Source organism: Dipodomys spectabilis, unplaced genomic scaffold, assembly GCF_019054845.1.
Source record: "Dipodomys spectabilis isolate Male_0828 unplaced genomic scaffold, ASM1905484v1 ptg000092l, whole genome shotgun sequence".
NCBI classification, from domain to species: domain Eukaryota; kingdom Metazoa; phylum Chordata; class Mammalia; order Rodentia; family Heteromyidae; genus Dipodomys; species Dipodomys spectabilis.
In genome coordinates, this window is record NW_024870769.1 from 4,353,103 (window position 1) to 4,380,463 (window position 27,361).

Consider the following 27,361-nt stretch of genomic DNA (forward strand, 5'->3'; position numbering starts at 1 on the left):
CTTTTAAGCTTTGATTCTCTGGATCTCAGCCTCCTGAAGCCACTGGCATCAGCCCAAGGCTTCCCCTCCCCTTCAGTTGTGGGGCTTGAACTCAGGGCCTAGGCACTGTCCTTGAGCTTCTTTTGCTCAAGACTAACACTACCACTGAGAGCCACAGCACTATTTCCAGCTTTTTCTGCTTATGTGGTACTGAGGAATCGAACCTAGGGCTTCAGGCATGCATGCTAGGCAAGCACTCTACACTAAGCCACATTCCCAGCCAGAAATCACTTCCCTAGCCTAAATTTTCTTAAATTTCCCTGTTATTTCCCCCCAAATATAGGATATTTGGGATTGAATCACATTGTTTTGTATTTTAGCCAATACTACAACCCTATTAGTGAAGCAGAAAAACTATCAGATGTAACTGCTTTTGAAGTTGTATTTATCTTTTTCCTCCCACATTTTCAGGAAATCTCATTTGAAGATATCCCACCTTTACCAGGCAATATCAGTGATGGCATGAATTCTTCAGCCTATGATTGGAATGTAAATCTTAGCCAGGCTATAAGTCATGATGTGAATCTTCATGAAGCCATGTTGGTGTGTTCCAACAACACATTTAGAAGAAACCCAGTAGCAAGGACTTCACAGGTACCAGAACCATTTCTTCAGTTAAATTCTCATACCAATCCTGAGCAAGCCCTTCCTGGAAGTGATTTGACAGGATTTCTTCCACTTGTTGACAATCAAATGAGGAATGTAACAAGCCAAGACCTCTTGTATGACTTTGATGCAAACATATTAGATGAGATAAACTTAATGTCACTGGCCACAAGTTTTGACCCACTGGAAATCTCTCAGCTTTTTGAAGAACCAGATTCTGATTCTGGCCTTTCACTAAATTCAAGTCACAATAGCACATATATTACCACCAAGTCTAATTCTTCTCACTCTACATATGATGAAGGTGCTATTGGTTACAGTAGTGACCTTGAATCTCAGGATTTAGAAGGGGCAGTAGGGGGCTGCTACCCAGAATCTATTAAACTTTGTCATGTAGATCATAGGAATGACTCTGGCTTTCATGAAAATCTTGAGTTCCAACATATACTTCACAACCATACTTACCACTTACAGCCAAGTGTACCAGAACCCTCTTCTGAATCTTTTTCATGGTGTGGAAAGTCACCGAAAAAGAGTAGACACCTCGAAGACACAGACAGAAATCTAAGCCGTGATGAAAGACGTGCTAAAGCTCTGCATATTCCTTTTTCTGTAGATGAAATTGTCCGAATGCCAGTTGACTCTTTCAACAGCATGTTAAGCAGGCACTACCTCACCGACTTACAGGTTTCACTCATCCGTGATATCAGACGAAGAGGAAAAAATAAGGTTGCTGCTCAAAACTGCCGTAAACGCAAACTGGACATAATTGTGAATCTAGAAGATGATGTAAGTAACTTACAGGCAAAGAAAGAAACCCTTAAGAGAGAGAGAGCTCAATGCAACAAAGCTATTGACATAATGAAAAAGAAACTGCATGACCTTTACCATGATGTTTTTAGTATGTTAAGAGACGACCAAGGTAGGCCAGTCAATCCAAATCAGTACACACTTCAATGCAGCCATGATGGAGCCATTTTGATTGTACCCAAAGAACTGATGTCAGGTCACAAAAAGGAAGCCCAAAAGGGAAAGAGAAAGAGTGAGAGACGTTAAAGGTGGATTCCATTTGTGTAGATAATGTCCAGAAACTTGATTACTTGGATCACAAACCACTGAAGTTTTGTATAGGACTAAGATCTTAACTTGGAAATTTTACTCATATGTATGCTGTTACTTGAATTATTGAGTTAAAGGTTACACAGGTGATACCGATGTTTTTCATAAAAGCTTATCATTATACAAATAAAGTATCCATACAGGGTAACTTACCTCTTAGACTTCTACTTTGGCAGCAACTGGCCAGAAACCAAACACTGGAGAACGGCTTATGATACATTTCTGCTTATGTTTTCATTTCACACTAAAGTACAGTGCTTCATGGTAACTTTTATATTTAACTTGTAAAAAAAAACTTGGGTGAAAATAAATTTTGTATTTGTTTAACATCTGCCTTCCATACAGAAATTCAAAGGCTTGTATCTAGTTTACATTTAGTATAAATTAGTATTTTGCAAACTGGTGAATTTATGCATATTGATCAGACTCATGACGAAGTTACTATGTGCTAAATACAAAGCTTTAAACTATCAAGTGCTTTTGCGGGGGGAATGGGGAGATAGTCATTTCACCATAGCCTTACCTTCAGCCCAAGAGTTCCTGAAAGCAGAGACCTAGTTATAGGTAAAGGTAGTTAGGCCACTCTTCCCCTCCTATAAAGTAGAATCTGCTGGAGCCACCTACACAGGCTAAACAAAGCTCATTTTGTTTATAGTTAACCCAGTGTCCCTGGCAGTAGTAAAACCAGCCTAAAATATTTTGATCTCATCAAACATCAGCTATCAAAACACAAAGCCCTAAGGAAACTAAAATAACTTAGTCATCCAGAAGGCACTTAAGCAGGTAGATTTGAAAATCAGTAAAGTGTATCACTGAACCATTAACAGACCAATTGTCTTTAGATAGCTGTAATCTGACCGAGGTGGCCAAACCAAAGTAACACACGTTACTGTAGTAAAAATCTCATTAGATGTGTCATTTCCACCGTAGGAACCACTTTTATACATACCATAACCATAGTACTATAGTGAATGCACAGAAATGTTTTTACAGACTGGGTACACTTTTCAATGTATATTCTTAGACCTGAAGACATTTGCCAGTAAATGCTTCCAGGTACTTAACTACCCCTGGTTCAACCTATTGACAAACTGCTTCGTGCAAGCAGTATATAGGTTGTAGTTCAAGCCCTTCCTCCCCAGTATCTTGTAGTTCACTTACAGCATAGGCTAGAAACCTCAAGATCTGCAGTTAAAACCTGTAATAACCACACTCATTATCTGGTAATGTGGACTATGTTGAATTTTTCCCAAGTCATAATCCTATATGATCCTTCACAGCATTTGCTACTGGAGAAAGTCAACCACACAGAATATTTCTACTTCAGATCATTCTTAAAGCTATCCACAACCAGTATACAAACACAATGAAAATCTGGGTGTGCTTAAATATGCCGTAAGCACTGACCTTTGGAATGCAAAACCACCGAATTTGTTAAAATGTGTTAAATCCCACTTTTCACAATTTGTGGCCCAAAATACTGTGATGCCAGTTTTCTGTGGCACTTAGTTGTTAGTTGACTGGTGACTACGAAAGAAAACACCTATTCTCCCCTCTTGAAAAGACCTTTCTGGATTTTCATTAAGTCCTGTTAACGTTTCTGACCCAATTGGTATTCAGGATTTAAACTTGCCATGTGACTAGCCTGGCAAAATGAACCAAGACTCCTTGGAAGATGGTAGACTTCTAGTCTTTATGTAAAGCTATTTCAAAGCAGTTGCAACCCAGGTTTCCAAATGGATCCAGGTCTCTTGGGGAATATGCTAGTAAGTAGAGCTTTGCCATCTGTTTCATCTCCAATAATGAAACCATCTTCAATTGTCCCATTTGTTCCCCCCAACCTAGTTGTAGTTTTACCCTTGATTTTGGCATCTTTTAAGTTAAGCTGAGATCACTGGTCATTCATTATACCCATTTAATTCAACTTTAGTGTAAACCCTTCAAGTGGAAATGTAAGCCAAGTTGTTTATTGATGAGATTCACTTATGACCAGTAAAATTAAGTCACAATGACCAACAATTCCCATTCTGCTTAAATTCAGGTACTAGTCCAAAGTTCTTATTACATTTGACCCACCAAGCTTGACCCTAAAACACGAGCACTGACAGTTCAATACTGATGTGTTCCATTTACACATGGAAATAAACTGACATTCGAAAAGCTAGTATACCAGATACTCAGTGCTTTTGCACAAGCTAGCTATCAGACCACCCTAGCTGATAAAAATTGTTTCAAAATGCCACCAGTTAAAGCAAAGGAAGTTGTAGAAAGTTATTCAAACGCTTAATGTGTATGCTGTGATAAATATAGCATTTTATTAGGGACAGCCAATAATGTCCACAATGCTTCTTTCACTTGTTAATATGCCAGGAAAATCTGATATGCAGTTTAGTGAGGTTTTAAAATTTAGATGGCGATCTTGTAGACAACTGAATGTTGATAGAACAAGATTCACACTGTGTGTAAACATTACACGAAGTTATTTGGATACAAAAGTATTTATTTTATAAAATTTATATTTAAAATAGAACTTTAATCTGTCTACTCACAAAACCTAATTTAAAACATGATACATTTATCTCTCTAACTTATTTGATGCTATGCTTTACAAACAACACTCATTTTGTATTTTATCAAGAACCTGTACTAAAATCAAGTTTTTGTTTTTATCAGGAAAGCATTTCCCTTTTCTTAAAGAGTGCTTCTTAAATGAAGGCACCAACAAGAACTACTTTCAGATGGTACAGAATTTCTTATTTCTTGAAGACTCTGTGGTTGACCACTTCTTCATTAGTTACCTGCAGCAAGACACCTTCCTGCCAAAGGAAAAAAAAAGTATCTGAAGAAGTTTATCATGTTTGTCCAAAGAACCTAAATAACTTCAGTGGTGGTCTTAGGATCAAAGAAGACTCACTGGCGCATATAGTAGAATAAGCCCTGAATCTCACATTCCTGAAAAAGGCAATAAAGCCAGGAATTCAAGCTCAGGATAGTTTTTCAGAAATGAATTTCAGCATACAACCTACAGCTGTTTAGAAGTAGTACACTGGGGGAAAATTACTTTTCAACCCAATTATTTATTTAGTACCAGATATGTTAAGACTCATCTGCAAACATTTGACAAATTTTACCCTACCTTCTTTCAGCCTCAATCCTGATAAGCATGTAAAACTAAAACCATAAATAGTACAAATGTCTTTAATAAAAACCCTGGTTCACTGAAAATGCTTGATCCAAGAAATGTGAATGAATGCACAAGGTTGTTAATGATGGGAAATCTCATTTATTGAACTTTCAGCCTAACTTTTACCTACCATTTTACTACCAACACCACTGAAGGAACCAAGAAAAGCTTTATTAATGATCACTTGGCTTGCCTCAGCTGTTGAAATGAAGCACTTTACAGTCTTTGTGGCAGCAGAATATACTTGTCCATGGTTCATATCAATGCTAAAATTCCAGCAGGGAAAAAAATGATATGTTAAGCACCCGAATCTTCATGGAGAGGGGAGGGGAGGGGAAAAGAAGGAAAAAAAGGGAAAAACAACCAAAATAATTTAAGTATATGACAGATTGGAAAACAGGGTTTATAAAATTAAATATCTTGAGTTTATACATTGTTAAACTCAATTTATAGCTATGTTAAACTACGTAAGAACCACTATACTGATGAAAGACCATTGAAGAGTTATTAGTTTTATCTTTTAGGGAGGAAAATTAAGAAAGAAAAAGTAAATAAGATCTTACCTAAAGGAGTTTAACTGAAGCTTAGAACTATTTTGCTCTACACCCTCAGCTTTCGTTGGCATCCTTATAAACTACTGTAGTAAAAGCTTTGTAGAAACAGCACAGTTTTTTAAGACTGGCTGAATTTAGTAGCCGTCAAGTTCTCTTGTACTAGACCTGTGTCCCTGAAGAGTACCTCGCTGGGGTTATTTCCTTTCCTTGCATTGAAGAAGCAGCATCTAAAAGATCTAAAAAGGTGTTTCTCCTTGCAGAGATATCCCTTAAGTTATCTAGATAATTTAATCCTGATGAATTGCAGACAACACACTTACATCTGACCAGCATTTATCTTACACAAATATAACACCAGCTTTGCAATGGACCTTAATTATACTACCCACTCCTTAACTTATTTAAAATAAAAAGTCTATAATTACACAAATTTCCTTTAGAATTATTTTATTAAATCATAAATGTACAACAGCTTCTTAACTCTACACACGCACTTAAATTTTTAAAGGAAAAACGTTATGTCTTATTACACCATGATCCTGGCTAATAGCTTTTCAAAACTTTTGAGAAAAATCTTAAAAAAGGTTTCACATGTCACCTGAAACTTACAAATTTAACATTATCAAAGAAGGAATGCTTCTACACTCTTACAAAGACCACTAGAAAGAAACAACAATTAAAAAGCTAAGAAACTGTCTCAAAGGCATTTGTTTTTTTTTTTTACAATCCTTCCTCCACAGTAAGGTTATTAAATAATCCAATCCATTCACAAAATGGCTCTCTGCATCTGCTCTGGTGTCTTCTGCCATATCACTGCATATTTATGCATGACTGAGATAAGAGTTTCCTTAACATTGTTATTTCGATAACCTGAAGCTGTTCTGTTACCTCTGGGCTCTCATCCTCTCCTATTTATACAGTGAAGCCTGTTTCAACAGAAGTAAAGAGTAAAAAAAAAATAGGTTATGAAATTATCCATCTAACCAGATTTTAAGGAAAGATAACATGATCCTAAAAAGCTTTTTACTCCTGCAGCTAGGATTCCCAAGATAATAATGATTGTAAAACTCAAAAACTACTTACCCATGGAAAATAGGAAGAAGCTCAGTATCGGCTCCTCCCTCCATAACCACCACTTCCACCACTGCCTCCTGGACCATAATTTCCTAGAATTGAAAGAACAAAGTAATTTACTTAACTGTAATCAGCTATTAGTATAGCTGATTTCATTCCTCATGACCTCATGGTCAAAAAGCCCTCAGTCATCACCCATTTTGGAGTAAGATGCTTGCTGCTTATGCGTTCTAATCCTAGCTACTCAGAAGGCTGAGATCTTGAGTATCACAGTTCTAGCCAGTGAAGTCTAATTAACCACCAAAAAGCTGGAAGCTGGGAGTGGAGGTATGACCCCGAGTGCTAGCCTTGGGTGGGGGGGGGTGGGGGGGGGGGGAACCAACCTAACAATGGACAGCACTCAGGCTCTGAATTCAGTTCCTAGGACTGGCACCAAAGAACAAAAAAACCTTAGCTATGGGCTGAAGCACTTCTCTGAAATTTCTTTTCAACACTGTGTACCAAAGAATTTCCAGATTAAAAAAAAAAAAATCAAGTAATAAAAGGCTAATCTAATCATTTAACAAAAATCTAAAATTTCAATGTTTTAATTACCTCCACCATATGGTCCCCCCATGTTCCTGCTACCACCAAAGTTTCCACTCTTCATTGGACCATAGTTAGAAGGTTGCTGGTTATAATTTCCAAAATCATTGTAATTTCCACTTCCATAATTTCCTGTGAAATTGGGAAATCAGCACAGTGGCTCTCAGATTAAACCAAATTATTAAAAGTATGTGCACAAAGCTCCCACAAAAACCAACTAGAATGTATAACACCTATCTGTAACTATAATTTTTAAGGCCATCTAGTCACAACATTGAAACAAACTATAGCAAGTCATTAATTCCAATCCACACTCCCATATAAAGGTTGCAGGTGAATTTATTACCTCCTCCATAGTTGTCATAACCACCTCCGTAGCCCCCACCCTGGTTGCCATATCCAGGTCCTCCACCACCATATCCTCCTCTTCCTCCTCCATAACCAGGGCTACCTCCAAAATTGCCACCTATTATAAAATAAGCCTCTTTTAAGTAATTATTATTTTAATGCTGTTTGAATCATCGTATTATGCCCATTTCCAAAACAAGTATTTTTTAAGAGGGAAATATGTGCTCTATGACATCTTAGAACAGTTTATAGTAGACTAGTTAAAATCTTTCAGACTCGAAATATCTGAAATGCCCGCTAATCCCCTTAATCATTAAGGGTACTTCAAATGCTGCTTGAAATACATTTTGGGTTTAAAAATAGGTATTATACTACTATGGGCTATTGTGCAAAAGGGTCATCTATATCTAACTACTGATACTTAAAGACTCAAGTTTCTCATTCATGGTCTATCAAATTACTGTCTACCTCTAACAACGTGGTTCATCCATTCCCTCAAGTAGAGAAGGAACTACTGTGGTTCATAATTTTTCCTTTGGAATAAGTCCCAACTCAAACTTAAATTTGAGCTGGGTATTGGTGGCTCATGCCTGTAATCCTAGCTACTCAGGAGGCTGACATCTGAGGATCACAGTTCAGAAGCCAGCCTGAGCAGCAAAGTCCAGGAGACTCTCCAAACCACCACTTTGAGCTCAAAGTGGTAGAACACTAAGCTGATAAGCCCAAAGTTCAAGTCCCACAACTGACCCAAAAACAAAAAGCACCAAAAAAAAAAACCTTTCAAATCAAGTTTATATCTAGCAGTGAGACTTAGAAGTCATACCTGATGAGTGGCAAAAATCAGGTCTATTAGCTCATATTTTCAAATAATCCTTTATTAGGAAGTCTCAAGCTAAAAGTATAATTTTTCAGTTGTTACTCCAATATGATTAAAACCTAACATCTGACATGCTAATGACAGCTCATAACATCTGTAGCCAGAAGCATACTTGTGTACTTGTAACCTTTTTAAGTAAAGGTAAAACCCATTATGGCATCTCATTTAAAACCTCTAAAGCTTAAACTACTTAAAATGAAATCAAAAATGTCAAAGAGTTGACCCACTGGAATTTTAAAAAGCCTCATGGAAAGTCTAGTGTTGTATAAATCCATTGAACAATGAAAAATATGACTAAATCTTAAGTATATAAACTAAAATTCAAAAGTAACTGACCTCCAGGTCCTCCTCCATACCCATTATAGCCATCCCCAAATCCGCGTCCACTTCCATATCCATCTGTAAGGAACAAGAAAGTGTGATAAGCATACCCTGTTCAATTTTTTTTTCAGTCATAGCCCTGAACTCTGGGCCTGGGTACTGTCCCTAAGCTCTTCAGCTCAAGGCTAGTACTCTACCACTTGAGCACCATTCCAGCCTTTTCTGCTTATGTGGTGCTGATAATCAAACCCAGGGCCTCATGTAAGCCAAGCAAGCACTCTACTGAGCCACCTTCCTAGCCCCCTGGTTCATCATTTTCAATACTGAAATTTCCCCCAATCTCTATTACTTCAAAGTAATAATCAGTGACCTTAAAAATATACATTACTAAATTATACACATGGCAACCTAAAAAATATACATTACTAAATTATACACATGGCAACCTATAAATATTGTTACACAAAGGAATGACAATGCACTGGTCCACCCAGGACATTTCTTTCATACCTCATTGATTCAGATAAATACACCAGGACATAAAGGAAAAATTCAACCATTTTTTGGTCACATCTTTTTGGTGGTATGGGGTTTGAACTCAAGATATCACTCTCCTATGAAGACATAGTTCCTTCTCAGGATACTTCCTGCTACTTTTTAAGCTATAGTTTTGTTTCCTTTGTTCTGTGATCTACCCATTGCCTACAAGCAATGGTTGTGGGTAATTTCACTATTTGGAGCTCATTTATTTATAAGGCTGCTGCAATATGACTACTTTGAAAACTGGTTAACACAAAAACCCTTAAATGATTATCCTTGATTACAATTAAGTACATTATCAGTTGACTCTCCTAACCAGCCAGTCAGGAAAACTCACTAAGAAAAAGAATCAAAGTTATTTATATTTTTATTCTGGATACTCTAATCAAACCATTCACATGTTTTAATTGAACACATTTCAACCATCAAACAGAACTTTGAACCTGATAGCTCTCAGTGGCTCACATCTGTAATCCTAACTAACCAAGATCTGAGCATCTTGGTTTCAAGTCAGTTCAGGATACAAAGTCCAAAAAGCTGGAAATGGAGCTGTGGCTGAAGTGCAGAACACTAATATAGAACACTAATGCTCAGGGACAGTGCCAAGGCCCTGAGATGAAGCAAGCACTGGCCAAAAAGAAAAAAAAACTGAACTTACCAGATCCACCTCTAAAGTTACTTCCTGGTCCAGGTCCAAAATTTCCACCTCCACCACGAGAATCTCCAAAACCAAAGTTCCCTGAAATACAATGTCTGGTTAGCAACAAGAAAGAAGAAGAAGAAAAAAAAAGGATAAAAGAAAAATTATATTACCTCCTCTTCCACTCCTAGAACTTTGGACCTCCTGCATTTCTTGTCTAGACAATGCCTTTCTTACTTCTGCATTATGACCATTGATAGTGTGGTATTTTTGTACTGAAATGAAAAGATGAGATTCCCTTAAGTGATAAAAAGCCACTTGAAATTCTCTCATATTGTAGATGTTAACATACCCAAATTTTATGTAGAGCCATACACTTAGTCCCTGTAGACACTTACATACAATTTTATCCACAGGATCATGGTCATCAAAAGTAACAAAGCCAAAGCCTCTTTTCTTTCCAGACTGCCTATCAGTAATTATCTCAATGGTATCAATTTTTCCATATTCTTCAAAGTAATCCCGAAGGTGATGTTCCTCAGTATCTTCTTTGATTCCACCAACAAACAGCTTCTTCACAGTCACATGAGCCCCTGGTTTTCCAGACTCCTGCAGTAATATAGTGGGGAAATGTTATCCCAGTAGCAACAGGCATAATTGAAATTTTCTTCCCACCGATCTCTTGCTTCCACCTACCCTTCAACAACTAACCCAGTAAACCAACTTTATCTTAATAAGCAAAAACATAAGACTAGAAATACACCTCAAGAACTCTTCAGCTAGTACCTAATTTAAAAATTGTTTACCACAAAGAACTCATGTTTTGCTTACCTCTCTTGCTACAGCACGTTTTGGCTCAACCACTCTCCCATCAATTGAATGAGGCCTGGCAGCCATGGCAGCATCAACCTCAGCCATGGAGGAGAAAGTCACAAAACCAAATCCTCTTGATCTTTTGCTTGCAGGATCCCTCATAACCTTTAAAGACAAAAGAGATCTTGAAGGACTTGTGTACACTAACAACATAAAAACTAATTTTAATGGGCACTGATATTTTTGGCTGATTTACTTAAAAATGTAAACAAAAGTTCAATGCCTAAAATCTGTAATCAGTCAACTTACCACACAGTCTGTGAGTTTTCCCCATTGCTCATAGTAGTTTCTCAAACTTTCTTCTGTGGTTTCAAAGCTTAAGCCACCAATAAACAGCTTACGGAACTGTTCCTTTTCTCTCTGTAAAGGAAAACACCATTTCAATTTTTATTTACCTTTCCTCTCTGTATACAGGAAATTAAATTCTTAAATATGAGGTGACCTGCTGGCAGAGTACCTTTTTCCTCTCCAAAGGAACAGTTTCTAAAGTTTTCTGGGGGGAAAAAAAAAACTTACATCAAATTTAAACCATATGTTAAAACTGCATAGCTGTGTTACAGAAAAAAAAAAAAAAACCGCGTCAGCTGAACTATACAAGTTTCAAAGTCACTACTATTTGATCTAAATTTACTTGGTATCATCTTAAACTACCTTTGGAGGAGAAATAAAAATAAATCTATTTCATGGTCACTGAAGGGCTATATTTACTGATCTACTAGAAATTTCATTCAATTCTATATCCTAAGCGCAGAATTGTTACTTGAACTATGCATTTTAAAATATAAAACGTTTTGTTTCCTTATGCTTAGAATCCAATGTTCTATTTCAAGATTCACTATCTGAAATGACAATTTACTTCCTTGTTACTGCCCCCTCTGGTGGTTTCACTTAAATTAGGTGACTCAAAGTTATCTAAAAAACAAAAAAATAAAAAAAAAACTAACGTTTCCCCCAAAGAAACTGTTAAGAAATTAAGCATTTAAAATATATATAAAAATAACTTAAAACCATTTTCATATAACCCAGATTTATTAGCATAACAGCATCTGAAGCATAAATGTCTGAAACTCAAATCCCATTCAGATGAATCTACAGGGGTCAAAATGTACAGCAACATACTAGTCTCATCTCACTTTTGAAGTTTCTCATCATACAAAGCTACTTAACTGTACAGCATAGTAGTCAAATTTTACCCAGATAAAAACAAAGAAAAAATTCTGAAGTCTTAGTTTTTGCCTATCAGCAAGCAAATATGCTGCAACCAACCAACTCTTTTATTTGGGCCAGTGAGTGGCTAATAAATATGGCTTTCAGGTAGTGAGGCTAAAACATTGTTTTCAATTTGACTAGAACTTTCTATAATATTCAAGGCCCAACTATCAGCCATGACTGCATAAAACTGGAAGTGTAAATTGTAAGACTACAGAAACCACTTGATTGTAAAGCCATTTGCTGTTCAATCTAGCTCCAAAGATTATCCCTCAACGTGAGTTCTCAACTGTTAAAAATTTAATATACGTTTCAAGTAACGGGCAGTCTAATATTTATTTTTTACATACTACTGAAACTATCAAACTAGCTCGAGTTTTTCAGATGGTAATTTGTTAGCACTCAATTAGAAATATAGACAATTCTTACAAATCATTAACAAATAGCAAAAACTCATTACTTACCTCTTTTTTTTTCCCAAACTTACCGATGTCCACTATCGATTATAAACAATCGTTATTTTTTAAGTGTGCTTAGAGTCACAGAAAAATAATCAGGTAGACTCCCCCCTTCACACCTTATATTTATCAATGTAATAGCCACGATTACAAACAAGAGTAACAAAGGTTCAAACACGTAGTAGGCCCAAACCCAATAGTTTTTTACATAGCAATACACGTAGTAAGGTATCGTGCCATGTTTTAAAGTACAGGCAAGACAGGGCCCTTTTTTATTTCGCCTTCCTCGTGCCTTATACTGTGTTAAGCTTCCTGGTAAAAAAAAAATTTTTAAGCAAGATCCACAATTCAGCATATTGCGAATATCCCCCCCCTCCGCGCGCGCGAAAAAATGAGCGCCCGCCTCCCGGGGCGTCCTACTACTGAGGGCTCCCCCTTTTCCCCCCGCTTGAACTTCCTGCAACTCTGCTAGCTTAACTGCGGCAGACCCCGATAAAACCGCTAATCACAAGAACCAGGGGCAGGAAAACAAAATGGTTTCTTTCCAAGCAACGTGGCTCGCGCCAACGCCGGCCGCGGGCCTTCGGCAGCGATACCTTCTCCGCTGGAGCCAGCCGGCGCGGTGGAACCCTCCCCCTCCTCCCTCCCTCTTCTGGGTGGCTTCTCGACGCAATGGCGCCATTTCATCGAGGGGAAGGCAGAGCGCCTTTAACGAGGTGCGCAGGACTCTAAAGATCCGAGCTCACAAAACACTCCAAATCCACCTCGAAACGATACCAAAAGAGCCCGAGAAGAAAGAAAAATAGTCATCCGCTTCGATGCTGCCACGAAAGAATCAAAACTAGGAGAATTCCGAGAGTTAGAGGGGAAAAAGCTGCGCGGAGAGACAGACGGGAAAATGGCGGCCGCCAAATCCGGTTCCCGGGAGGGGGGAGGGGAGGCTCCGCAGCCTCGCTCCCGCGGACCCGGTGCCCGCCGCAACGCTCCGACGCCGAGACGCCCGCCCCAGCCCCCGCCCCAAAAAGCGTGCTCTAAAAAGGGGGGGTGCGATGTCCCGCTGTTACACCCTATCTTCATTAAACAGCGGGGCCGGCGGCGGCCGCCGATCAACTCCCCATCCCCCACCCCGGGAAAGGGAAATGGCGCCCAGAGGCTCAGGGCGGGGAAGGCGCTTGCACAGCTAGGCCTTCGCTCGCCACCCCGCTCGAAACGATCTCAGGGCCGACCGGCCCCGGGGCGGCCGGCGCCCCGCCGCGGTCGCGCGGAGGCGCCCCGCCGGCTTCCGCTGCGGCACCGAAGGCCTCGCCATGCCCTTTTCAATAACTCATTGATTTCAAACCCGTTACCTCCATCGCGGACTCAGTCGCTTCAGCCCGATTTCCCGCAGCCGAGCGAGATGAGAGAGATCTCCGCGGACGAACACGAACCGGACTCGTCCTGGCGCTGTAGTGAGAACTGCAGCTGTTCGAGAAACACCGCCGAGAGAACCTCCGCACGGGACCCGGCGCTGCTGCTACTGCCGCTAGAGCCGCTGCCGCCGCTTTTCTAGAACCTTCCCCCCCGACCAACGCGTCTTACGTCAGGACGTTACGTAAACGCCCTAACCGCCGCCACTGGCGGGAACGTATTGCGCCTTCCGTACGCCAACTACGTGCTCCTCCCCGTTCCCAGTTCGCAAGAGGACTCTACGTCAGTTGCGCAAACGCGGGCTAGTGAATTGCGGAAAGCTCGAGTCCTGCGCCTAACTCCTTTAGGAATAGGGTCCGGCCCCCGCCTTTAGGGCAGGTGAGAAACGGTCGCGCAGTTTGAAAAAAACGCTGTAGGGTGGAGCTTAGTCGGCAGCCCGAGGTCCGGCCCCGGGACCCACGCGGCTCCCGGCAGCTACGCCGTGGACAATCCTACCCCCGTTTGTCTCCCGCCTTAAAAATCCTTTCCCTTTCTGAGTACCTCACCAGCCCGAGGGGACTAACTTATCCCTTCCGGACACTCCCCGAGCGACTTCTGGTCAACAAATCAGTCCCCGCGGCCCGGCGGGTCGGGGCCCACCGCTCCGAGGCGAACCCGGTCGAGAGCCCCTCTCGCCGCCCCCCTACTGTTCAACCCCCCGTTTTCTCCAGCCTAGGGCCAAGGAAGTGGGCGGAGTCCTGTTTTGGCGCCAGTCGCTGCGGCGGCTGCGACACCTAGAATCCTCGGTCCGGGTCTCCGGCCGAGGCCCTCGTCTCCCTTCTTTCCTCACACAGGTCGTTCCCCACGGGGACCCCTTCCACCCGTACCACACCCCGGAGGCGCGAACGCTAAAAGCCGCAGTCGCCGCCACCCCTCGCGGGCTCGGACTCCCAACGGGCGGGCGAGGCCCCGCCCACCGGCGCGCGCGCCCGCCCGCCGCCACGCCCCGCCCCTCGCGGCCGCCCGGCGTGGGCGGCGTCACCCCTCCCCCACCACGGCCGGCGCGGCGCCCCAGCCCCCTCCCCTCGGATGTGACTGGAGCTGGAAGCCCGCGGGCCGTAGACGCTGCTGCTGCTGCAGGATCGCGACCCGGAGCATCTGAGGTGGTGAAGTCGGTGACTTGTTTTTTGTGTTTTGGTTTCTGGTAACCGTATTGCTCGGTGGTCGTGCTTTAAGACGCCACTTGCACCCCTCGGGATCCCTGATTTCCTCCGGTCCCCGCCCGGTGGAGTGTCAGGAGCTGCAGGGACAATTGTGCGGCCGAGCGGGCTTTCCTCCCCCCCTCCCCCAGGCGGGCCTGGCGCCGCGCGGGCGGTTAACCGAGAGGAAGGCCGGGGACTGTGGCGGAGGAGGAGGGCCGTGGTGTGACACCCGCCTCGTCTCCAGACAAAGCGGGCGCTCCCCTCCCCCGTTCCCGGGCGGGAAGGGGGGCACTCCCGCCCCGCCGCCTCGCTCGGCTCGGCGACTTAGGCCTCCGGGGAGGGCGGAATGTGCCTTGCCTGGGGAAGGCCTGCGGCCCGCTGCCCGGACGGAGGCTGCGGCGCGCGCTCCGCTACGTGGCCGCGGCGGGAGGGGGAGCGCGGGCCTGTGGCGCAGTGCCCTTGAGCCCCCGCCGCCGCCGCCTTTGTTTCTCCCCGCGGAGGCGCTGACCACGCGGCCCGCGCTGGCGGGCGCCAGGCCCCGGGGTTTCAGGCGTTGGAATCCAGCTGGGAGGCCCGAGTCTTCGGAGGGCGGGGTTGGGGGGGGGAGGTACCTTTTCATTATTAACTGATTTGAGAAGGGGTGGGGGGGTTGGGGGGGGGGAGACGGCTTCTGAAAAGAAATAAAGTTGGAATTTTCTAGAGAAGTTCCGACTCGTCCAGAAGTCTAGAGAAAAAGATGCATGGGAATTCACCGATTTTAATTTTGTAATTGTGCCTGGTTTTGAAGCGAAATGCCTTTTTTTTTTTAATTGAATATTGAATTCGTTATAAACAAGATTTGCGTTGCAAATAGGATTGTCGTTTGAGGGCCATATAGCATCTCAATCGCCTAACAACATTTTTGTTGTCTAAAGTTGGTTTAGAACCCTTGATAATATATGCTTGGGTGTATTAATAACAGTAATGATTAATGCAAGAAGTCAGACCTGCCTTTCGGATTTGTATCCGTTTGAAATGTGCCACCCCCTGCCTGAAGATTGATATCCAAACAGTACTTGTATTTAGCTGTGTCTTATGTGTCAAGAACACTTTCTAACTGTCATGCATTTTTCTAGTAATAGCTCTTCAAGTCTACAATTAAAAATGGCCTCTAACAAAACTACATTGGTAAGTATATGAAAGTACATAAGGACCTTACTGGAGGTTTTTTCTTTTTCTTGACAGAAATTATAATACGTCTCTTGAGAAATTTGCACTCCTGTATTTCCAAGCTACCCCCATAATACTTGAGGGGTGGGAGGAAATTAGAGACAAAAACCTGAGACAAATAATGCCTTAAGCTAAGTCAATAATCATAATGCATTTTTAAAAAGCCTTACTAACCTTGACCCCTTTATCCTGTCTTCAAACTTCATTACTGTAAATTGCAGAAGAACCTTAAATATTATTGTGTTATATCATCAAAAATCACAAATGTGTCCAGGAAAAGAATGAATCTATGTCTTCAGAGCAATTCATTTCCAGGACTTTATTAAAACCACAGTTTGCATTTTTTAAAAGTTTTCTAAAAAATTACAGAAATGTATAGTGACATGCTTTTCCATTGTCAAGTTTAAAGTTGTTTTTTTTTAAATCAGTATTTCCATGGAAATCATGGAATTCTTAAGGTATGGTTCTCACAGTTTTTAATTCTGCCACATTGTATTAGTAATTCAGAGTTTAACACTAAAAAGGACAAGTTGGTAAATTTTTATTTGTATCCAACCTTAGATTATACATGAAGTCCAATATTTTGCAGAACAGATTGGGATGTGTAATGTTAAAGCCTGTCTGATGAGTGTCTGGTAGATTCTCATATAGATCTAAGACATCAATAATGAAAAAGGCATCAAGCATCTTCTATGCTTCTTCAGGATTTTCACCTTTATCTTCACAGTCAGCAAAACAAACTGAAGACAATTGCCTTTACTATATGATACTAGTATTACTCAGGTATTGGATAAGGAAGGATTTAGCTGTCCATGAGGCTTTGAGTATACATGAAGATACAGAGAGCAAGCCAATTGAAACTCACTAAAATTAAGTTGTTTTTGCACACTGTTTGGTAGTCTTCTGTGTCTATTTGCTGGTTTAAAGGATCACAGATTGACCCGTTTAAAGATTCTCAAATCTAACTTCATTTTAAAATAATTAGTGATAGAATTTTAATAGGACACTGAGTATCTTTTAAACTAGGAACTGGAATATATTTTGGCTTCGAATTCCACCCCGTGCATGAAGCTTGAGCCAAGTACATACATTTAAGAGAAAAAAGTGAAAGTAGCTTATGAATGTGCTGGAGTAAAAGCAGCCTTTCTTTTCCTGCTGTTTTAATTCATTATTTTTTGTCACTTTTTTCATTGTTTCTTCAAGGATGTGTGGTTTTTGTTATTTTTTTATTTTCTTTTTTTAAAGTCCTTTAGTCTCCTCTCTTCAGGGACAGTAGCTAATTTTTTTACTTAAGACCAATATCTACTAAAAATTTGTCAGTTCCAGTTGCTTTGTTCTTCCATTATCTCTTACCTTTCTTGTACTAAATTGAGACAGAAGGCTAAGTCCTAAAATGCTTGGTTAATGAAAACTGTCCTAAGCCTGATTCAAAAATAGTATACCAAAAAAAATCTCTGGTTGCACACTGTGGCTTTCCTGTCTACAATTTAGGAGGTTTATTTGGGGCTTTTATTTTGTTTGTTTTTGTTTTCTTATTTATTTATTTTGGCTAGTCCTGGGGCTTGAACTCAGGTCCTGGGTACTGTCCCTGAGCTGCTTTTGCTCAAGGCTAGCACTCTACCAATTGAGCCACAGTGCCACTATCAGCTTTTTCTGTTTATGTGGTACTAAGGAATTGAACCCAGGGCTTCATGCATGTTAGGCATGCACTCTACCACTGAGCCACATTTCCAGCCCCTGATTTTTATTTATTTATTTATTTTTTGGAATAGGGCTTAGATGAGATGACTAAGCACATTGTATTAGGGAATTAGCCATGTCAGGTTTTAATTTTTTTACCTGATTTTATTCTTTCCATAGCAAATATCTTTTGGTCTATTAGAAACAGTTGGTTTAAGATCCTACTTAAGTAATATGCCAAAACAAAAAGGAATAGAACAACATGCCCCTCTTTAAAGTCAACTTATTTGGCTACCAGTTTACATGATGTCTCTTCAGTAACCAGGAGAAAAGTGGGGGGTTTTTTTCCTTGTACTTTCAAGAAATAAAAGGACCCAGAATTTTTGCCTAATTATCAGTTTGAGTGGTCAAGAGAAATATATAGATAAAAATTATGAAATAATATTCTTGTCCTGTTTTTAACTTACCTATGGCTTCTTCATGGTTAGTTTTGGTCTTAAAGTTAATTTTCTCTCTCCCTGTGGTTCCATCCTTCCTCCCCACCCCCATTATTTTACTTGTAATTTATTTTTCAGATAGGGTCTCTAGCCTAACTGCCTGGGTGAGCTGGCTCTCAGAACCCTACATCATAAGAGTTCTAAGCCTGTGTTTTCATTCTGCTGTTAATCTTTTTCTATATCCTTGAGGCTTTTAACATTCGTGCTTGGATTGGGAAAGCATGTGTGTCCTAGGGCTAGTTTTAACCTGTTTACTAGATCTTCATATGTAGTAAGACTTGTCACTACTATTTTTTTTTATCATTTCCTAATACTTTTGAGTTATAAATAAGTACACAGTGTGACAGTACATGTGATTTGGCCCTTAAAATATACTCCAAGTCTTTTTAAAAATGTTTCTTAATTTCTTTTTTAGCAAAAAATGGGAAAGAAACAAAATGGAAAGAGTAAAAAAGTTGAAGAAGCAGAGCCTGAAGAATTTGTTGTGGAAAAAGTACTGGACCGACGTGTAGTGAATGGGAAAGTAGAATATTTCCTGAAGTGGAAAGGATTTACAGAGTAAGAAACTTGTCTTTTACCTTTAGTTTCACACAGTAACCTTAACATTTTTAAAACTTCTTTAGTTCTAGGTTGTTTTGTAGTCTGTTTTAAGGCCAAGGATAGGTCAGATACCACTGGCTCCCAGCTGTCTAGGGGGGGGCTGAAATTCTGAGGACCATAGTCCCAGGCCAGCACAGGCAAAAAAGTGTACAAGACCTTAGCTCAATGCAAGAAGTCAGACGTACACCTGTCTTCCAACTATTGGAGGAACTATGGTCTACTCATGGCCTTGGGGGCAGCGGAAATGGAGACCCTGTCTCAAAATAATTAGTGCAAATATACTTCAGCAGTGAACTGACTGCCTAATAAGTTTGCAGTTATGAGTTTCAAACCCCAAATGTGATGGGGTTTTCAAAAAGGGCCAAGACTTGGGATAAAATTGATACCAGGTAGTTAGACTTTAGCCCTGGAGAGACAAATATATATAATTATTTGGCAGCAGAAGATTAGCAGGAGAACAAGGAAGTTTCCACTGAATACCATTTACAACTGACACAGCCTCAGAACTATTCACCAAGGCTGGCTGGCTTGTTTTGCAATGCCAAGACAAGTTCTCATCCTCAATTGTGTTTGCTTGTGCTGAGACACTATGGTGTTTTCCCATGCTCTCTGACATGAGTACTACTCCTGAGATCCTCAGAGTTGTTTTTAGCATAATTCCAGTACTAAGGAAGAAATATGCCAGCTATTACCACTAAATCTCATGATCAGATCAGATATTAGACCTTTTCAGTATCTAGGCTTAACTTGGACTTTTTTTTTTTTTGCCGGTCATGGGGCCTAAACTCTGGGCCTGGGCACTGTCCCTCAGCTCTTCAGCTCAAGGCTAGTGCTGTACCACTTGAGCCATCGGGCCACTTCCGGCTTTTTCTGATTATGTGGTGCTAAGGAATTGAACCCAGGGCCTCATGCATGCAAGGCAAGCACTCTACCACTGAGCTTCCTTCCCAGCATTATTTTTTTTTGTTGGACATTATTTTTTTTTGTTGCCCAGCATCCATTCCATCAACTGTTTCTTCCCAAATTTTGACTGAAGTTTGTTTAGTGATACTCAGCCCTAGGAGAATTGTTGAATTGTGGAAGAAAAGTTCTCTTTACTGATAATGCTTTAGCTTTGGAATGAAAAACTGAAATCAGTATGTTGAATGAGTCTGTTAGAAAATAAAGCCTATGCAGAGGGCAAAAACCAAAAGATGGAGACACTTGAGTTGTAGTGACAATGTTTATGCTGCTGGATCCAGCATATCTCCTGGACTTTTCAGTCACGTGAACCAACAATACATACCCTTTTGTTTGTTTTTTAAAAAGGAAATTATGAAATTACAGAGCTTAATGTAGTTGGATAATGCAATCAAAATATTTACATTTTTTCCTCCAAATACGGAGCTGAAAAATTGAAACAAGAGTGTCTTGAATAGAAGTGTTAACACTGTATCCTGCTTTATACCATAAAGCTCCATGGTCAGTGATAGTTACAAATTAGTGGCATTCAATAGTTGGTGGAGGTAGGTATGTTATTGTCAAGTAATTAAGTTTTTGGTATCTAAAATTTCCCCAGCTGACAATTTTAAAGCCGCCTCCAGTGCCCGTTACCTTGGTACTAGGGGATCTGAGGTGGAAAGATATTACTTTCCAGGCTACCTGGTCACAAGACAATAACTGTCTCAAAGGAAACAACTTAAAGCCCAGCACTGGTGGCTCATGCCTAAAATCCTAGCTACTCAGGAGTCTGAGATCTTAGGATCATGGTTCAAAGATACTCTTGGCAGGAAAGGCCATGAGCCTAATCTCCAGTCAACCACCAGAAAACCAGAAGTAGAGCTGTGTGGCTCAGTAGTAGAGCAGTAGCCTTGAGCACAAAAGCTTAGGGACAGCTTCCAGGTCCTGAGTTCAAACCCCAGGATTGAACTCCCTCCCCCCCCCCCCACCACCACCATCCCCACCCAAAGAATCAAGCTTTGTGGGAGTTAGTTAAATGGAGATACAAGATAATGTAGACATCTATACTGAAAATAACAGCACATTAGAACTTCAGGCCTTTGTTCTTATAAGTTTGCCCATTCAGGGTCCGCATATCAACCAATGAAGTTAATAGTACCTTTCCTAACATCCCTAAAATAATTCTAGTTCTGAAAAGGCTTTGGGGGAAAATTGTCAAGCTTATCACTAATACAGGACGACCATTAATTTTTAATAATCAGTATAAGATGTTTATTAATTGATGATCATTTTCATCTTTACAGCTCTTCTAGAAAACGTGGCAATTATCCTCTCAGCCTTACAACATCATATGTAACTATTTTAGTCTTTATGTACTATGATTGGTCTATCTATACAACTTCTCTGTAGATGTAGTACAGAAGCAGTAAATGATATATTAAGCAGATAAGCATGGCTATATTCCATTAACTCCTTTTGTGTTTGTGATGTCTGTGCATGTATGTGCACGTACACAAATACTGAGACTTGAACTCTGGCCTAAAGTGTTATTGCTCATCTTTTTTGCTCATGGATGGTGCTCTCCCATTTGAACCATACTTCTAATTTTCTGCCTAAGCTGGCTTCAAACTTTGATCCATCATCAGGTCTCAGCCCCATGAGTAGTTAGGATTAAAGGTGTGAGCTGTTGGTGCCCAATACCGACAACACTGAGCTCTGAAATTAAAATACAATTTTTATTTTGGAATTTTCCCCCCATCCTTTACAACATATAAAAAAACATTGGTTACAGGCCATTACAAAAGGCTAGATTAGGCTTTTGGTTCTAATTCAGAACATACTAGAAATCAAAAACACTTGTACATCTGAAACTAGCCTAACTCTGGGCATAATGTGTGTGGAATAATTTGGAATGGAAATCAGAATCTGAGTTAGTTCTGCAGTATTGATGATTGAACCTAGAGCTTTGCACATTAGGGAAATGTGACATTGTCCAAAAATAAATGCACTCTACCTGATTATGTAACAAACCCCTCTGTACATCACCTTAATAACAATTTTAAAAAACTTTAAACGCATTCTTTTTTAAAGCAATTACTGTAGGGGGCTGGGAATGTAGCTCAGTGATAGAGTGCTTGGCCAGCATTCAGGAAGCCCTGGGTTCGATTCCTCAGTACCACATACACTGAAAAGACCAGAAGTGGCGCTGTTTCTCAAGTGGAAGAGCCCTAGTCCCTGAGCACAGAGAGGCTCAGGGACAGTGCCCCAGGCCCTGAGGACAGGTAAATATATGTAGACACACACACACGTACATACATAGTAAGGACAGGCAAATACACACACACACACAGTAAAGGTGGAGTACAGAGTGGTTATAGTTACATAAGATAACGAATATACTTCTTTTTTATTTATGAGTACATTCTTTTTGAACAATGTTAGCCCCTCTGTCATTTTCTTCCACTTCAAATCACCTTTCCCCCACACTGGGTCTTTTCGCCCCCAAGTTGTAGGGTTCATTTCCAACATAGTGTCTAGTTAAACACATTCTAAAGAAGGTTGTTTATTAAACTGAGGGAGATGTTAGCTTCAGTTACTCCTTCAAAGTCGTCAAGTGCAGTTAACTTTGAGAAAATAACAAACTGCCCATTTAGGGCTGGGAATATAGGCACAATGGAAATTTACTTTCAGATAATTACGAAAGTTCCAGATGATGGTGATGAACCATGTATAACTGAATCAATGTATTTTACTTGACACAGTGCTGATAATACTTGGGAACCTGAAGAAAATTTAGATTGTCCAGAATTAATTGAAGCATTTCTTAACTCTCAAAAAGCTGGTAAAGAAAAGGATGGTACCAAAAGAAAATCTTTATCAGACAGTGAATCTGATGATAGCAAATCAAAGAAGAAAAGAGATACTGTAAGTATAAAATGCCAACAAGAAGATTGGCACTAAAAAGATTGATGACTTGAATTTTTTTTAATAGATATTATTCAAATTTTAAGACTTCTAAAATAACATTAGGAAGCCTTTTATAAATGACTTGCTAATGCACGGCAAAAAGGATAAGCAGGATTGAGCCTACATTGTGTGACTACAATAAGTAGTTATGCCACTTAAGATGTGCTAGTCCTATTTTTGTCCTGGATTTGATATCTGACCAGGCCTATTACACGTGATCTATGTACCAAAAAATACTTTATTTTTTGAAGTATTATAATTTTATAATTTATTGACGTGAATAGAAAGTTTGATTTGTTTATATGTTGATCTAGTATTTGTCTCACTAATGTTACTATAGTTTGGAACAAGTCTGGTAACTTAATACCCTTGACTATAAAAAACTCACTATACTTGCCCTCCTACTGGACTACCATGGTAATGTAGGGATAGATCTTTGAATTAGTACTGAATTAGTTTTTAGGGTCAAGCTCCAAGTATGTTTTATATATATTGGTAAAGAATTATAGATTTGATATGGATTAGATATTTGGTCATTTAAACTAGATGAGACCTTTACAGATACTTTATTGGATCTTTATAGGGTTTCTATTTTATAGAAGGAAAGAACAAAACTACTTACAAATTGGGTTCTGAAATCACATTTATAGGTATATACTTTTGATAGTAATAGCTAGCCTGTTACAAGCCCTGACTAAGATCTCAGTCAGTTTTCCTCAGACCATACTTTGAGAACCACTGCTTTGTACCTACATTTTTTCTTTATTCTGGTTATGCTTTTAAATATGTGACTGATTTAGACTTAATTCCTAGAAATAGCTTGATTTTCTTGTTTTTTTTTTTTGTTTTGGATTTTTGTTTGTAGGCAGGGTCTCACTATGACAGACTGGCCTTGAACCTTCTGCCTTACCTTCTGTAATTCTGCCTCCACCTCCCAATATGTAATAAGGCTCTGTCTCTTGACAGGAGGAGAAAAAAACTTAAAATTTATTACCAGAAATAAAGGAATTAGATTTTCTATTATCTCACATAATTTTGCCCATGATGAGATTGGAAATTTGCTTTAATTTGGGATGTTTTTAGGACTAAACATTCTACATTAAATATCAAACTTGATTTTCTGCTTGTACAATTAATGGAAATGACAACATGTTTTAGTACCAAATAAGGACTCATCTTTTTGTTTCACTATGGAAGGTCTTGATGAAGGTATATCTTGTGAAGACATTAGAAAGTAATGTTTTAGGTTTGCTGTGTGGAAAATTGTATGGAAACACTTAATGTAAGCAATCACTTATCCTCTTCCAAAAAGGCTGACAAACCAAGAGGTTTTGCCAGGGGTCTAGATCCAGAACGAATAATTGGTGCCACAGACAGCAGTGGAGAATTGATGTTTCTCATGAAATGGTAAGTGTTCAGGCAATAGTTTTATTTTAAAATGAGAATCAATACATGTAAATTTTTGTAGAGCCATGTCTGAAAGGTTTTGTAGTTTTTCTTGTAAGAATTGAGACTTGCTGGGCATTGGTGGCTCATGCCTTTAATCCTAGCTACTTGGGAAGCTGAGATCTGAGGATTGCAGGTCAAGGCCAGCCAAGGACAGGAAAGTCTTTTTCCTTTTTTTTTTTTTTTTCGGGGGGGGGGGGGTCAGGTCATGGGGCCTAAACTCGGCCTGGGCGCTGTCCCTCAGCTTTTCAGCTCAAGACTAGCACTCTACCACTTGAGCCACAGTGCCACTTCGGCTTTTTTCTTTTTTCTTATGTGGTGCTGAGGAATTGAATCCAGGGCCTCAGGCATGCAAGGCAAGCGCTCTACCACTGAGCCACCTTCCCAGCCCCAAGTCTTATCCCCAATAAACAACTCAGAAAAAGCAGAGGTGGCATTGTGGCTCAAGTGATAGAGCACTAGCCTTGAGCACAGAGAGGTTCCACAGAGCCCAGGCCCTAAGTTCAAGTCCTAGGACTGGGAGGTGGCATGGAGATTGAAACTACAAACCATGCGCTAAAAGGATAATTCTAGTTTGGATAGCAGTGTTTTATAGCAAGCATCAGCAAACCTATGGCCTATTAAAGGAAATAAAGTTTATTAAAACATAAGCAACAGCCACCAACCACATTTCTTTTCCAAAGGGATTAAGATTAAACACCCTCTTTTGGGCTGATGCAGAACTGGGGTGTGAACTCACATGGAGAGTGTTTTCTGCTCAGGCTGATGATTTCCAGAGCTCATACTCCTGAGCAACTAGGATTACTGGTGTATTCTACCAATGCCTTGTTCTTAAATACCTTTTGAATGAATTGTTTCTTTTCTATTCTTTGTTTCTGCCAATCTTGGGGCTTGAACTCAGAGCCTGGGCACTGTCTCTAAGCTTCTTTCGCTCAAGGCTAGCATTCTACCACTTGAGCCACAGCTCTACTTCCAGCTTTTTCTGTTTATGTGGTTCTGAGAAATGGAACTCAGGGCTTCATGCATGCTAGGAAAGCACTCTACCACCAAGCCACATTCCCAGTACTCTGAAATGAAAAAAAAAATTTTTTTTTTTTTTTTGCTTGGTCATGGATCTTGAACTTGGGGCTTGGGTGCTGTCCCTGAGCTCTTCAGCTCAAGGCCAGCACTGTACCACTTGAGCCACAGAGCCACTTCCATTTTAAGTGAATGATTCTGTTATCATAAACAATTTTAATTTTTTTAACTTTATTTTTTCCTTGCAACAGGAAAGATTCGGATGAAGCTGACTTGGTGCTGGCAAAAGAGGCGAATATGAAATGTCCTCAGATTGTAATTGCATTTTATGAAGAGAGACTAACTTGGCATTCTTGTCCAGAAGATGAAGCTCAATAATTGTTTGCATTGTTTTTTATATATATTTATACATATATATAAAATCTGAGTCTTGGTTTTTGAATTAATGGTGTGAAACAATAACTACATTCTAAAAATCAAGTTTGATAATGGTTTTGAAAGTAGTATTGGGGGAGTTGTTGAGTTTTTTGGGTTTTTTCCTCAATAGCACTGGTTACTTTGAACAAATATAATAAAGGCTTTCTGTAGTTGCTTCTTTTATCAGAAAAGAATATTTAATTCCATGGTATATTTCCTCTGCATTCAGGAACAGGTTGTGTTTTTTTTTAATATTAGGCAATTTTTTTTTTGGTCATTAATCAAAACAGCTTGTCTTTAACTGCTATGTTGAAGGACCATCCTGTATTTTTTTTGTGTGTGTTTGTGTGCGTGTAAACAAAATACATAGGTAGTTTTTTGTTTTGGAGATTTTGCTTGTTTAGAGGTGTTGGGCATCAGACCCAGAGCCTTGCATATGTAGGCAAATGATGTATCACTGAGTTATATTCCTGGCCCTTGTTTTAGTTTTTTTTGTTGTTTTTTGAGACAGGGTCACTAGGCAGCTCAGGCTGGCCTTGAACTTACTAGGTAGCCAGGCTAGCCTCAAACTTTAGGTCCTCCTGCCTCTGCCATAGATATACAAATGCAGTAGGTTTGCAAAACTTATTGAAAGGAAAAAATTTATCACTACCAACAACTTTCCTTATCCAGATGAAAAAACTAAGACGTTTTTATTTCCTTTCATTAAAAGTTTCTGTAGTGAGCATTCCTTAACAGAATATTGGAATCTGTATACTAAAAGTTCATGGGTCATGATCTAAGTCTCAGCTCATGAAAATGTAAAATCAACTGGTTAGGGATTTCAACTATTTAGGACCTGCTGGCCTAAATGATCAAAATTTTATAATTATTGACCTGCATGCTTTTTCTTTACCCCAACTCATTCCTTACATGTAAGTTCAATTTTTTTCAGTATTGGGTTACTGGTTCCACAAAAGCCAGAGAAACAACTTTGTAGTAATCAGAATGTTACCCAACTGTATATTGTTTACTTTATTGTAAATAATGGTGAACAGTGGTCAATAAATAGTTTTATATTCCTTTATGTGATGAGACTTTTTATACTACCTGATTTTTTTTTTTTTATAATGAGCAGGAAAACATCCTAACAGTTACTGAGTTTATACAGAGATGGTTCCTACTGGGAAAATAAAAATTGGTTTTATGTGATTCCCTAAGAGGTACTTGCCTCATTAGAACGAAGTTTTGATACTTAAGAATCTGCTGTCATATACTTGCCACCCCTGCATCTTACATATAAAGGGGGGGGGGGTTGTTTTTTTAATTGTTTGTGGGGTTTGAACTCAGGGCCTGGACGCTGTCCCTGGATGCCTGTCCCTCTTTGTGCTCAAGGCTAGTGCTCTACCACTTGAGCCACAGTGCCACTTCAGTTTTTGAGTGGTTAATTGGAGATGAGTCTCAGGGCGACTTTTCTGCCTGGGTTGGCTTTGAACCGTGATCCTTTGACCTCAGCCTCTTGAGTAGCTAGGTTTACAGGTGTGAGTCACAAGAGCCCAGCTTATAAGTGCATTTTTAATTTTGTATGTGTGTAT

The 27,361-nt window shown here is 40.0% G+C and overlaps 3 protein-coding genes across 19 annotated transcripts in view; 2 read left to right on the top strand and 1 right to left on the bottom strand.

The window, feature by feature from the left end:
• The window catches only part of Nfe2l3 (nuclear factor, erythroid 2 like 3), a 39,199-nt gene extending 34,730 nt beyond the window's left edge, over window positions 1-4,469 (top strand). For 3 of the 5 annotated variants that reach the window (XM_042684937.1, XM_042684940.1, XM_042684941.1), the window contains one exon: window positions 451-4,469. In XM_042684937.1, coding sequence (XP_042540871.1) covers window positions 451-1,701 — 1,251 coding nt within the window. In that variant the 3' untranslated portion in view covers window positions 1,702-4,469. The remainder of the gene's footprint in view (window positions 1-450) is intronic. The other 2 variants (XM_042684939.1, XM_042684938.1) reach the window with 2 other exon arrangements.
• Hnrnpa2b1 (heterogeneous nuclear ribonucleoprotein A2/B1) lies at window positions 4,244-13,997 on the bottom strand. Of its 10 annotated transcripts, XR_006148106.1 has the most exons (13): window positions 13,774-13,979; window positions 11,218-11,253; window positions 11,010-11,120; window positions 10,719-10,865; window positions 10,286-10,496; window positions 10,061-10,162; window positions 9,906-9,986; window positions 8,723-8,785; window positions 7,508-7,627; window positions 7,171-7,293; window positions 6,586-6,668; window positions 5,079-5,214; window positions 4,244-4,580 (listed from the first exon to the last, which is right to left on the bottom strand). XR_006148106.1 is itself a non-coding variant. In XM_042684942.1 (12 exons), the coding sequence occupies exons 1-11, from the start codon at window positions 13,777-13,779 to the stop codon at window positions 6,607-6,609; spliced, it is 1,062 nt and encodes a 353-aa protein (XP_042540876.1). In that variant the 5' UTR covers window positions 13,780-13,978; the 3' UTR covers window positions 4,244-4,580; window positions 6,586-6,606. The 10 variants fall into 10 exon arrangements, 8 of the variants coding, with proteins under 8 accessions (XP_042540876.1, XP_042540879.1, XP_042540882.1 ...); XM_042684942.1 differs by lacking the exon at window positions 5,079-5,214 and having other exon boundaries at window positions 13,774-13,978; XM_042684943.1 differs by lacking the exons at window positions 4,244-4,580; window positions 5,079-5,214 and adding an exon at window positions 5,933-6,428 and having other exon boundaries at window positions 13,774-13,978.
• Window positions 13,998-14,863: 866 nt separating this feature from the next.
• On the top strand, window positions 14,864-26,853 carry Cbx3 (chromobox 3). 4 transcript variants are annotated; one of them, XM_042684952.1, is made up of 6 exons: window positions 14,864-14,976; window positions 16,131-16,182; window positions 18,817-18,959; window positions 22,703-22,865; window positions 24,220-24,314; window positions 25,622-26,853. In XM_042684952.1, the coding sequence occupies exons 2-6, from the start codon at window positions 16,159-16,161 to the stop codon at window positions 25,746-25,748; spliced, it is 552 nt and encodes a 183-aa protein (XP_042540886.1). In that variant the 5' UTR covers window positions 14,864-14,976; window positions 16,131-16,158; the 3' UTR covers window positions 25,749-26,853. The 4 variants fall into 4 exon arrangements, with proteins under 4 accessions (XP_042540886.1, XP_042540887.1, XP_042540885.1 ...); XM_042684953.1 differs by having other exon boundaries at window positions 14,865-14,988; XM_042684951.1 differs by having other exon boundaries at window positions 14,866-14,984.
• The last annotated feature ends 508 nt before the right edge of the window (window positions 26,854-27,361 follow it).

What these genes read in the sequence shown, in the direction of transcription:
- Hnrnpa2b1 (XM_042684942.1), bottom strand. An exon ending in AACGTGCTGTAGCAAGAGAG is followed by an intron (nt 10,497 to 10,718) that starts GTAAGCAAAACA and finishes ATATTACTGCAG; the next exon opens with GAGTCTGGAAAACCAGGGGC. An exon ending in GGGGGGACCATATGGTGGAG is followed by an intron (nt 6,669 to 7,170) that starts GTAATTAAAACA and finishes TTTCAATTCTAG; the next exon opens with GAAATTATGGTCCAGGAGGC.
- Cbx3 (XM_042684952.1), top strand. Translation starts at nt 16,159, where the DNA reads ATGGCCTCTAACAAAACTACATTG. An exon ending in CCTCTAACAAAACTACATTG is followed by an intron (nt 16,183 to 18,816) that starts GTAAGTATATGA and finishes TTTCTTTTTTAG; the next exon opens with CAAAAAATGGGAAAGAAACA. An exon ending in CAAAGAAGAAAAGAGATACT is followed by an intron (nt 22,866 to 24,219) that starts GTAAGTATAAAA and finishes TCTTCCAAAAAG; the next exon opens with GCTGACAAACCAAGAGGTTT.